The 13,436-nt window shown below is 37.0% G+C and overlaps 1 protein-coding gene across 10 annotated transcripts in view; it reads right to left on the reverse strand.

The window, feature by feature from the left end:
• Window positions 1-13,436, reverse strand: part of GOLGA4 (golgin A4) — a 98,223-nt gene that overhangs the window by 43,783 nt on the left and 41,004 nt on the right. For 9 of the 10 annotated variants that reach the window (XM_008631950.2, XM_017732048.1, XM_017732045.1 and 6 more), the window contains 6 exons: window positions 8,226-8,291; window positions 6,774-7,088; window positions 4,683-4,730; window positions 4,258-4,314; window positions 1,100-1,198; window positions 434-572 (listed from right to left, as the gene is read on the reverse strand). In XM_008631950.2, the coding sequence (XP_008630172.1) occupies window positions 434-572; window positions 1,100-1,198; window positions 4,258-4,314; window positions 4,683-4,730; window positions 6,774-7,088; window positions 8,226-8,291 (724 nt within the window). The remainder of the gene's footprint in view (window positions 1-433; window positions 573-1,099; window positions 1,199-4,257; window positions 4,315-4,682; window positions 4,731-6,773; window positions 7,089-8,225; window positions 8,292-13,436) is intronic. The other variant, XM_017732046.1, reaches the window with a different exon arrangement.

Here is a 13,436-nt window from a genome sequence, read left to right on the forward strand (position 1 = left end):
AAATTGATCTTTGCTTTTACTTTTTTTCTGATAAAACAAGAGAAAAAAACCCCAAGCTCACAAACAAAAGACTGAGACTGGCAACTAATCTGCTCTCTAAACTCCAGGGATAGGTCCTCACTTATGGGCGACAGAATCCCTTAATTGTATTAAATGGAGATAGTAAGAACACCTACCAACAAAACAACAATTTCAATGTTATTATCAATATTGACAAAGGAAAGACATACCAGATCTGAATTCTTATGAAAATCTAGTTTTTTAAAAGGGTTATCCTGTCCTCTAGCTGCCACATTGTTTCCAAAACAATCTTCTTCTAGATAATATATCCTTACTATGACATGGTCAGCCCTAAATATTGTTACTCCATCATAAATAACAGCTGGTTTACTCCCCAAAATGTAAAGTCTTTTGAAAAAGCCACAATACCTACCATTGCTTCCTGGTTCCACAATATTTTCTGCACTGACTTCTTTTGTTAGACTTCGAACTTGTGGTTCTGACTGGACATTTTGATCAGGCAATTCAGTGCCTATCTGACCATTCTGTAATCTCTGTTTCAGCAACGACACCTAAACAAAATGTACTTTTTCTTAAAAAAATCAAAGGATTCTAAGCAGATAATTTTTTAATCTTCAAAACAAGAAAGAGTTAAATTAATTTTGATATTAGTAAGTAGAAAAAGAAAAAATCTGTCTGAAATTTTTTACTATTTCTTAAAAGTCAGAATTACACTTCCAATTAACAAAAATAGAATGACTATGGGTAGAGAAACGAAGAACAATTAAGCAAAACACATTAATTTTACAAAAGCAATTTTAGGTCAGACATCTAATGTTGATGTCTTCATAACAAAAACATCACAAAGGTATTTAAGTGCAAATCAGTCAATCACAGTTAACATGACTGAGATGTTTACAAAGGTATCCTCTACCACAAAGACACATTTAATTTCTAGACAATCCTAAATTCACAAGAAGCTTTACGACTTCAGAGCAATTATAATAAAACATGGATATACATTATAGGAAATATATAGCAAAAGAGAAAAAGTAAGAAGAGCAGTTTTAAACAACATCTGCTGGGTAAATTATCTTACCTGAGTTTGCAGTACACTAATAAGTTGATCCTTTTCTTCTAAGGAAGCATCAAATTCCTCTTGGAGATGTTTCTTAGCTTGTTGATCCATCTGGAGCTCCTGATAATACAAACACACCTCAAATGAATACTGAAATGTGAACTCAAAAGACTTATCAAAGTATTATGAAACAATATCTAAAATATCTCTTTCATAGCTGTAGATATTGCCTAAATGCATCAGTAGGATCTACACAGTCTTATATTTCCTGAAGGAGGTTTCTTCTAGTTACTTCCTATACTTTTAAAGTTTAAACATTTAAATTTCTTTAAATAATTATAATTCAAATAGAAAATAAATGTACTTAAATTAATTCACATCTGTTTATTGAGAGAACCAGAACCACACACATATCACACATGCACTGCAAATATTTTCAAAAACTTTTTAATCTTTATTTATATTTTTATTTCATTCATATAATCTTCCCAATGTTTTACCCTAGGGAGAGAATGTTTCCATGACTGTTACTCCGCAACGATCCCTTGTATAAAAGCAATCACCACCCACAAACATGGCAAAGACAGAGGATGATAGATAGAGAACAAAAGGATGAAAAAGCAAATGAGACAAAACAGAGCACTGGATGCTTCCTGCGCTGCTCTCCTTCAACTCTAAATCTTGATTTTATGCTCTCTCGCTGTCTATCCCTTACCTCCAACAGTGAATGACCTGCCACAGACTGGCTGATACCAGCTTTGAACACCACAGCTGTATGAGTTGAGCCTGCCCAGTCATGCACAGACAGGACATTGAGGGAAAGCATCACTGTAAAAACCATTCCTTTCTTTCCAACTATACCCACTTCTTAACACTGCATTGCCTCATGTTCTCAGCAATTACTGATCACACTTCTGCCTTGTGCTTCTGAGCTTTAGAAGCAATTCCTTCCAAACAAAGCAAAGCAGGTCAGTGTGAGAACAAGTGTCAAATAGATTTATTGAAACCAACACAGAAATGGTCCTCTTTGGATCTCAAAGTCCCTTCTGATCATTTTCTGAGAAAGAGAACACTGAAGACTGCTTGAAGACTGGTTTTGAGGAATTACTCCAAATAGGAAAAAACCAAGTAAGCAAAACCACATTGTTTTCTAGGGACTATATCACGCTGTCAATTTAGCCTCAAAGGAAGATTAGTTTACTCTTACGTGGCCCTCTTTGAAGAAACCTGCCTGATTCAACATATTTATGGGGAAAATGGACTGTATGATGAAGAAAAGGATTTTTAAAATTAATTTTTGATAACAAATTACTACATCAATGAATGAACTACCTTGGACCATTTTAGCTTCCACAATGCAAACTTACCATTTTATTTGTAATTTTTCCTTCATTGCCTGTTTTACCTTATGCTGCAACACCTGGGCTTCCAAAGGATCAGAAAAACACTTTTTGAAGTGTATCAATTAATGAAAAAGAATTTCAGTGTTAGATTTGAAGGAATCTTTAAACCTACAAGATTGGTAAGAACGAAATTAAATTTTACACGAAATTTATATACACAAATGTATATAAATAAATCAGAAATATATGTATAACTTATCTACATATATGAACCACAAAGACTACGACAGAAGTGAAAAATAAAATGCACATGTCCAACCCTTTGTCATATGCCAAAGATTTAACTCTGTTCCACATATGCCTTCCTGACTTTAACGAGTAGCAATAAACTGGAAAACTAATCCTACAGGAGCATGCAGATATGGACCTAACACAGAATGAGCTTTTTCATTTGACATTGTAGTGACCTGGAAAAGACATAACATTGGCAAGCCACTTCTGACAGTAACGCTGTGGTTTTTTCCCTCCTATGCACTGACAGTTTAGCTTAGGACATGGTGACAGCCCAGGCACAGGCTACAGAACGGATGAGCACGGTATGCCCAGCACTGACCCACTGTTCTCAGCTGCTGGGGCAGAAGCAGCACAGATGTGAACCAAAATGCTAACCCAGTCACACACACAATTCACAGCCTGCTTACCTGAATTACTCCCTGGATTGCTGAAGAGTACCCAGCGATTTGCCAGTGAACTCCTTTGAAATGACTGCCTTCCTGACTAGTCACAGGGATAGCTCCTTGTGGGTGAACTTGAGCCTTGAGTACACATATGGCCAGATGCTCACAGTCACCATCCCTCATTATGAAGGGGACAGGTCCTGGTCCCTGTCTGTGGGCAAAACACCCAACTGCCTGGAGTGAGTCTGCCTTCAGTAAAAAAAAACCTCATGGTGGGACCTCACCATGGCCTAATGGCTCCTGCAACCTCCATGCCAATGCTGCTGCTCGACACGGCACACACCAGAAGCAGGTATGCAGTCATAGACAAAGCCTGTGACTTTGGGCTGAATGGTACCCAGCTCTCCAGCAAGGTAAGAGCACACACAGAGAACGTTGCATGCCCATCTCCAAACCTGGTGCTGCACTGGTTCCTGAGGCAATAAAATGGTTTCAGCTTCACACTGTGCTTCACCAGGGTTTGACAATATGGCTTTTTTGAACTTGCCTTTTTAATCTGTTCTGCCTGATCATATATACATGTTTTTTAAGTCCAATGTGTTTATTATCAATACCAAATACACTAGAACTTCTTTTAATTTCACTATAACCTAAGAAGGCAAGTCATAACACAACCTAACTGATTTTATGATTGAAACCAAACTATACCAAAATCCATAAAACAATGTAAGTATTACAACTGAGATAAAGATGAATATTTTTTAATAGTCATTGAAATCTTTACAAAAATGTGCCTATCACTTGTGTTTGCCTGAATTACTATTTGTCAGTAATGAAAGAGCAACAAATTGCAGAAGGACATCTATGGCTGGGCCCAACAATACTGCAAGAACCACACACACGTCTGCCTATTTCACAATGAACAAGAGAAGTAGTTCAGTTGGTGATGCACTGCTCTGTCTTAAGAGTATAGCAATAAGCCACTGAATGGGAAACAAGCCAGAGGAGTAACCCCATATAAACAAAACAAAAAGAAGCAGTAAAATACCCTGCTCTGTAATAGAAAATATTTCATGAACAAAAAAGTCAAAAGCTAGGCAGAAAAAGATCCTATGTAGCTGTGATATAAAGTAAACATGCAATCAATAAAGGAAATTACCTCTCTCAGTTCTCCAATTCTGCGAAGTGCTTTATCCTGACTTTGACTCAGTATGCTCTTAAGAAAAAACGAAGAATAAAGATCAGGTATGTTACATGTAATTTTAAAATGGAAAATAAATTTGAAGAATTAACAGATAAAATGATTTGTTTCTCTTTTGTATTGTCATAAACTGCCAACTGTGGCTTGGCAATCTATCAATCTATCCCCTGAAGTCAGCTGATGCAAAAAAAAAAGGCTGGAGTACAATACTTCACAGTTATTTTGACAAAATAATTTTAGCTTAGCTTCCTTAGAAATCCCACCTAAGAAACCATCTTCTGTTACACACACACAATGCACTGAAAATTAAATCTGTATTGGCACTACACATTTTAAGATTCAAAAAACCATCCAGGTACGAGAGAATGAAAAGTAATGTTTACCTGCAGCTTCTTCTTTTCCCGCTGGATAACTTGATAGGCAGACACTAGCTAAAATACACAAATTGGATATAAAGATGACAATGCATCTGCATATAGCCATCAAACCTCCTTAGTTGTATCACTACCTGTATTTTCAAACTCTTTACTCCACTTGAGAATGCTCTTTTCACAGAAACATACTTAAATTTTCTTAATATTTCCATTTTCTAACTATAAAATATCTCTAATGTGTTAAAAAAATAAAAGCCTACATGACGAAACAGTGATGTTACTCAGCACTCATACAGAGTTTTCCCTTCCCTGAGAAGACAGACCACACACCATCCTTCAACACAAGGGATCAAAACCAAACAGTATCAGAAAGTTACATCCCAGACAACTACCCCACAAGGATGACCACTTGTAAAAGTACATATCCCAGAGAGATTAAGTAAAAGTAATTTTACAAAGAGGATGCATTAAAAAATACACTTCTAAATAACAAAAAAAGGTCTGTGTAATGTTCTCATCCCATGTGCTTTGCATATATCCAGCAAAGACAGATTGAAAATGGACAGTATTTCATTTCTCACTGTAAGCTGACAAAAGGACTTAACAAGTAACTGCACAACTTTGTTTACTTAAATATTTGGATACAACTGCCAAAGCTGAAGTAGCATAATGGCACTTGGAATTAGAACATTCTGTTTTCAAACTGATGAAAAATTTAAGAAAAACAAATCTCAACACCCAAAACAGAAATCAGCATGTCAAAATATATCTTCAAATTCTTATTTAAAACAAATTAAAACAGTTTCAAAATTCAAAATTACTTTTAATTTCAAAGTCATATTTATTTTGCCCTTAAAAGAAAACCGAAACTGCTATGGATGGCTTCCTTTACCATATTTTTGAGATGCTAACTTTGCATCCTACCTTAGGAGGGGAAAAAATATTTCTGCCTTAATTACTCATTATGTATTGAAACAAGTTTCTTCCAAGTTCCAGCAAAACAATTCTTTCAAATTGAACTGAAGAAACTCACAAAACCAGGGAAAAAAACCAAGCCTTTTTGACAGAGAAAGTTAGGAACTGCTGGACAGATTACACTAATTAAAAAACTCCAAACAACCAAGAAGGCACTAAAACATACCCACAAACTGAAGAATTTTCATTTTAGCAACTACTATTTACATAAACTTTCAAAAAATACTTATTACATTAGCTGCAAGTGAAGGAAAAATTACTGTGAAACAACTGCTGTTTCAGCCATATTCTGAATACTGCAGTCACTGTAGCATATTTTAGATTCCAGGGATTTCGACACTAGTAGACAAAAGTCTGCACAGGAATTTTTGTATTTGAGGGCAGCAAACATTAAAAGAACTGTAAAAAACAGTGCAAACATCCAGTTTTAAATACAACACCCTCACACTTCAAAAAACAATTAACAAATCAAACAAAACCTCCAAACTAGTTGAAAAACCCAATACCAACACAACCCCATCAGTTAGACAGCTTTACTTTCCCCAGTAATTTGAAAACTGAGTAGTGAAACTACTTATATAATTTGTTTTCACTAAAATACCAAAAAAAAAAAAAAAAAAAAAGGTGTTTGAATTGATTCCTCCCAGGGAATATCTGGAAATTATGAAGAATATAACTTATTTCTTGAAAACAAAATGCTTGCCTATTGCACATGGATAGAATATACACTGTGCATTTCAAGAACAAGTTTCAGAAAAAAAGTAAATTTGCTGTCATGGGAGTACAAGTCATGCTCACCTCTGTAGCAAACTCCACCCCCCGCTAGATGCTTTCAGTTGAAATCTTAATAGTCCTGCTCTGTGTGAGTAACCATTAATTACCTCTATTGCTGACATCAGAAAATTATTTACAAACAAGAGAAGGATTTACATGTTTTATTACCAGAAAAACATTTGACTTATCTAGGTCAAAAATAACTAGACTTAGAACAATTTAACTTCTGTGTTAGTTGTAAGTTGAAACATTTGCTCCAAATATGAAAACAAAAGATTGTCCACTGCTGCAGTATCTATTAGCCTAATATCTTTCCCCTTTCTGCCAAGCTAAACCAGTCACATTGCCTACCTCTGAGTATTTTCCCCTATAGTTGCCCAAACTGCGCTCCATTCTACGCAGACGCTGCAGCAACTGCTCTTTGCTGAAGCTGTCCATATTTCCCAGAGGCTCTTCTGTTTCACTTTCAATGTCAGAAGGTGAATCAAAGGTGGGACTGAGGGCTTCCAAGTCTAGTCGATTCAGTGAGTCTCTTGAAGAACTTCGTACTAGGGACTCCTTAGAAGAAGAGCGAAATAGGGTCTCTTTTACTGGGCTTCGAAACAAAGACTCCATGGAGGGTACTCGAAGCTGAAGCTTCTGGGCAAAAGACTGACTGTCACTTTGCTGCAAAAATTCAAAGCAAGGAATTATTTCTGCACTGCTTTTAGGCAGACAGACACACTAAAGTCCAGAAAAGAGACCTGACCTGTGCAAATAAATTACTGTTGCCTAACATACACATGACAGCAAACAGCTGCCATTTCCTTAAAAGATCATGTCCTTGTGCAGAAAAATCATGCATGCAACTACCAGATGTGCACAATTTCAGATAGCAACTAAATCTAATAAACTACAGCTCTGATTTAAACTTTTAGAAGAATGCATTTCTGTGTAATCCCCCTAAAAAGTGAAGAATGTGTAACTAATATAAATGGTTATTTACTTTTGTCTCAAACTTGAAAAAGATAACTGACTCATTTCTTGATGTATTAAAGAGAAGACTACATTTATCTTAAAGACACAGATACTTTCCTACGCTGAAGAAAAGAAATTGATTGCAGAAGTTATTATTGTATGATCGTTAGTTCTAGCAAGCCATCTTGAACAGTCCTTTTCTTATTTTAAATGGCTTATGATTTTTACATAAAACAAAATTATTGATTTATGCAGCTACAGTACTGACTTCATTCTATACCAGAAGATTCTGCACTGTGGCAACCTATACAGCTGGTGCTACAAAAGTGATGTAAAAGCATTACTACACAATGTTGCCCCTACAATCAAATATTGGGAGGCATGTGCCAGGAGCCATTGTTAATCCCATTTCAGCAAGCTAAATGTTTCCCTGACAAATATTAAAAAATGACCTACATCTTTGTCACTAGTGACACTATTTTTAGCCTATCAGTTCTTTTCCTTCAACTAGAAGGTAGCTTTCCAGACATGCAATAGGCCCTCTACTTTTGAAAGTGAGTTTAATGCTCTGTATCCCGTGATGGGTGTGCAACAAGATGCATCTCAATGCTGGCACTCTGCTAACCTGCCCTTACCAAAAAAAAAAAAAAAGCTCCACACATCAGTGACAATACTTAATAGCAGCTGATGGCATTACACACAAAGAAAATATCCGAGCATCCTGACAGGCAAGTACTTATCATCCCTACTTCAGCATGAAGATATATACTGGGCACTCAAGCCAATGTAACACAAAGACAGCACAGTAGGGAAGGAGGAAACAAACTCCCCATGCCCTCCACATACCTGTGGAGAGACAGGTTCACTTCCATTGTTTTCTGTGGCTCCAGGAAGTGGTTGTTTAGTTAAGTTCTATAGGAGGTAAAAACAACCGTTAGAAGAAACAGACTACAAGGACTGTAATTCACTGATTCCTAGAAACAGCATCCATGCTTTTTTCTTTGCCTGTGTTTTTAGTACTTTCTTTAGAAAGCTTATTAAGATATCTTCATGCAAACAAGCTAGTTTGTTAAATTCAGAACAGACTGCTGCAATATGCAGAACTACAAAGCAGCTATGTGTGCATGGATTAGTACGAGACATCTGCAAATACTGACATCTCCAATTAAGTAACTCACAATAATTATTTATATAACATTTACAGACAAATCAAAGAAACAACAAAAAGACAAAATTTTAGCAGGAAAAATCTAATTGATGACTGGTATTTACAGCCAATATCAGTAAGAGTTGGCTGTAATACCATCTTTCTGTTTCAGTGTACTGGGGGGGCAGAAACTAACTGGAAAAGAAGTGCTTCTAACAAACTGTTTAAAACTCCAAACAAGCATGGGAAGAAAATCAGACTTTCAGAAAATACATCCTACACAAAACTTCTGCATTCCCAAAGGAAAACAAAACACACATACATTTTAAAAAATCTCACCCAAAACAACAAAACCAACACAACAAAAAACAATAGTCTTGAGTCGGTTGGTTTGTTTGTTTTGGGTTTTTTTTTTTTATTGGTTTGGGGTTCTTTTTACAGAGTTTGGACATTTCTGTTCCTAGCTGGTCTATCCTCCTTTTTCTTTGCTCTGTGTTCAGGTGTTTGCTAACCCAGTCCTAATTTTCAAGAAAGATGACCCTGGAAACTACAGGTCTCTTAGTCTAATTTCATTGACTGGTAAAATTATGGAGAAGATTTTTCTGGGAGTTATCGAAAAACAACTGCAAGACAATGCAATCACTGGTCACAGCCAGTATGGGCTCATGAGGGGATGCTCCTGCTTGCCAAATCTGATTTCCTTTTATGACAAGGTTACCCACGGAGCTGACCAAGGGAAGCCACTTGTAACCTTTTAGGATCTCAGTAAAGCTTTTGATACTGTTTCTCACAGGATCCTTCTGGACGAAATGTCCAGCATACAGCTGGATAAATACAGCATGCAGTGCATGAGCAGCTGGCTCATGGGTCGGGCTTAAAGGGTTACAGTGAATGGAATGGCATGAGACTGGAGACCTGTCACTAGTGGGGTTCCACAGGCTGAGTTCCATCCTCACCCCTGTGCTCTTCAACATCTTCATAAATGACTTGAATGCAGGACTTGAAGGTACACTAAGTTTGACAATGATACTAAATTGAGAGGAGGTGTTTACTCCCTTGAAGGGAGAGAGGCCCTGGAAGAGGGGCCTCAGCAAATTAGAGAGCTGAGTAATCAGCAACCACATGAAGTTTAACAAAGACAAGTGCCAGATTCTGCACTTGGGATGGGACAACCCCGGATGTACAGACAGACAGACTGGGGAACAAGATGCTGGAGAGCAGCACCACAGAAAGGGACCTGGGGGTCCTGGCTGACAAAAAGTTAAATGTGAGTCAGCAGTGCCCGCACAGCCAGGAGGGCCAACCATGTCCTGGGTGCATCATGAGCCAGGCAAGGGAGGGGCTTGTCCCGCTCTGCTCTGCACTGGTGCAGCCTTATCTCGAGTGCTGTGTGCAGTTTGGGTACCACAATAGAAGAAAGATACAAAGCTATCAGAGAGCATCCAAAGGAGGGCTACAAAGATGATGAAGGGCCTTGAGGGGAAGCTGTACAAGGAGCAGCTGAAGTCATTTGGCTTGCTCAGCCTGGAGAAGACTGACGAGAGACCTCATAACAGTTTACAATTTCCTGATGAGGGGATATGGAGGGGTAGGAGCTGTGGTGACCAGTGCCAGGACCCAAGGGAACAGCATGAAGCTCTGTCAGGGAAGATTAAGTATCTAAGATATTAGAGTAAGGTTCTTCATCCAGAGGGTGGTTGTGCACTGGAACAGGCTCCCCAGATAACTGGTCACAGCACCAAGCCTGTCTGAGTTCAAGAAGTGATTGTATAACACTCTCAGGAACATAGTGTATTCTTTGGGCTGTGCTGTGCAGGGCCAGGAGATGGACTTGGGTCAATCTTGTGGGTCCCTTCCAACTCAGGATAGTCTATGATTTTAACTTACACAAATCCAGATGGCTTTTTGCTGTATAAATCCAGTCCAACTGAATTAGCAGAATATGCTAGAAACCATCTTGGACATGGATTTTTTCAAGAAAAGTGAAACACTGAGGCATGTCAAACAAAATATTAGTATATTCACCTAAGAGCAGTGTAACTCTTAACTTTTAATCAAGCTGTACCCTGACAGTTATATGAAAGCTGCAAAATCTAAAGTGTACCTAGAATTGAAATCCCAGTCATAATCACCCTTGTATATACATCTCCTACATGATCACACTCAACAGCTTCTACTCTGGATATCCAGATAGGCATATCTGAACATTAATGTGGCAGAGAAATGATTCACTGTAAAAGGGCTTCAAAAATGTCTGACACGGAGCATACTTGAGGTAGTACAGAAATACCACAGAACAAAGAGAAATCCAGATAGTTAAGGAAACCAGAGAAATGAGCAATTACCCATACACAGACAAGAAAAAAATGAGCAATAACCAGCCATACAAGAAGTCTGGATTTGGAAACTGTGCTTCACCCGGCTTGAACAAAATCTGCATTCTGCTTCAGAACACTATCCTGTGGCAGTGGATTTATTCCTAGTGGATTAACAGTTTTTACAGGTTTTAAAATGAAGCACTTCTACATTGAATTCTTGGCTCCATTACCTGTTCTTGGTTTTTTTTCCTAACAGGAAAAGTTAATTATAAGATAATCCAAATAAAAAATTATCATCTGCTTTATAATTTACAAAGCATCTGCTGTGCTACTATAGGACTCACAAGAGAGGAAGACGAATACTTTACTAAGACTTCACAAAAAGAGTGATTGGGCATTAGACTGGGTTACCCAGTGAGAAGTGGAGCCACTATCCCTGGAGGTGTTTAAGAAGAGACTGGACGTGGCACTTAGTGCCATGGTCTAGTTGGCAAGGTGGTGTTAAGTCATAGGTTGGACTCGATGACCTCAAAGATCTTTTCCAAACAACTTAATTCTGTGATTCTGTGACTTACAAACTAACCACACACACTTCTCTCAAAAATCTTGCATTCTGATACACATAAAAAAGAAGTAAAGCAAACTAGGGTGGGTTTGTGCATGTAATTAATAAGTATAATTTAATATTTAACATCTATTTTAAAACACAAGATTAAGTAGATTTATTAAATTTAATAAGGTTTTTATGAATATAAAACCCATGGCTGCTGTTCCTTTCTGTGAAGATGCTTAAAAAGCTGCAATTTAAGGACCTACAAAGATCCTTAAAAATGTAATTTCAAAACTAAACTAGTGCTGCTACTTCGAAAAGTTTCCTACTTATTATGCAGGTATCTTTGTATACAATCTATGGGAACAAAAGAATAACCTATATTTGGGGTTAGACTTTCTATTGGTATAAATAATAAAAGAGATAAACTAGTAATCTTTTATATAAAAAATGGACCACCATAGGTATCTGGCTGCTGCAAGCCTATGTCACTGTGCTCTAGGGCAAAGGATTGTATTTGGGTATCCACACGCTGAATGGTAAGCATGAATGGAAGTTGCTATATATAAGTATAGATCCAAGAGGCTTTGAAAAGTTTAAAAGCCCTAGCCTTCCATAAGCCTGAAGAAAGCTCTCAGCAAAATTAGACTCACAGAGCACAAGCAGCCATTTTGAAAGTCTTAAAACCAGCAGTTACATCAGGGTTTTTGGAGACCAATGGAAGTTTTTCCTCCACAAACTCATAGAACATAACATCCATATCTCTATCCAAAGACAGCTATATTTACAAGCTCTAATAAAAATGTTGCTTTTTATTATGAAGGTGTGTAAATCAGAGCTCAGTTTCAACTGGAGCACATTAGGGTGTTCCAGTAACATTTGTGCCACCTTACTTCCCTATTTCTGAAATGCAAAATCATACTTATTTCTCAAAGGTATAAATAGATGAGCAAGCCTGACAAGTGAAAGCTTAAATGTCTGTATTTAAAAACATTTTACTGCTTTTAATAATAATACTTTCTCAAGTATTCCAAAACTGAGTAATTATGGAGGGAGAAAAGGAGAGCTTAATGCATGTTTTCTTCCCTTATTTTCCTTTAATTTTTTCCTTACAAAAAACCCCACTGTGTCCAAGAATATTTTGAACTCTTTCTTCATGCAACAAAACCTAAGCAGTTTATACTAACTTCATCTAAGTCAAAAAAATCCACCATTACAGTCACTTCTCTATGCCATTCACTCTCAGATTACATATACAGTTAAAATACTGGTTTGTTTTAGCAGAATTAGTATGTATTTGTGTGTGTTGGCGAAACTTTCCTCTCCTGTACTTTTTGTGTACCTAGGTTTTCTAAACATATATCATGTGGGTGTTTCTTTAATATATGTATTTTTTAAATCAGTCATCCTATTCTCCATAAACTTTCCTGTCATTGTTTTCTCCCTCTCCCAATTCTTATTGTGCTCTATAATTTTCAAAAAGTTCCAAGAACAAAATGAGTTTTACAGGTAACATATTAATACACACTGGTAACACATTACCAATAATTGTTACATTATAATTAGTTGCATGTATGCAGTCTTGTATATAAATATGCAAGCCAGTAAATATGCCGCTAAAGTACATATTAAAGATCACATAAAGACAACATTTGAGCATTCACACAAACAGGTTATTTGAAATGAATTTTTTGAGGTAATTCTGTTGTGTAGTGAAAACTAAAAAAGCTTAATTAAATTTGCAGTGACTCTTTAAGTAGCGATTGCTGGACCTGGAATATGGTCAGAAGACACTTTCCAGGGACCACCATTCTAATCACTGTTTCTGTCCAATCCTGCTTAGCCTGAGAGAGACAAGTCCAATGCAACATGGTGTGCTGTGCTATGTCCTGCTTATTAAATTTCAACCCTGTTATAGCTTTCAGTGACTGGTCATTTTAAACCATGAGCAGGAAAAGAGCACTTACTAAACAAGAAAAGCAAAGTAATCACAAAGTACCAGGATGAGCTGGGATTCTAAAAAATAGTGTGCTTTGAATTAC

Source organism: Corvus brachyrhynchos, unplaced genomic scaffold (assembly GCF_000691975.1).
Source record: "Corvus brachyrhynchos isolate BGI_N302 unplaced genomic scaffold, ASM69197v1 scaffold264, whole genome shotgun sequence".
Classification (NCBI taxonomy): domain Eukaryota; kingdom Metazoa; phylum Chordata; class Aves; order Passeriformes; family Corvidae; genus Corvus; species Corvus brachyrhynchos.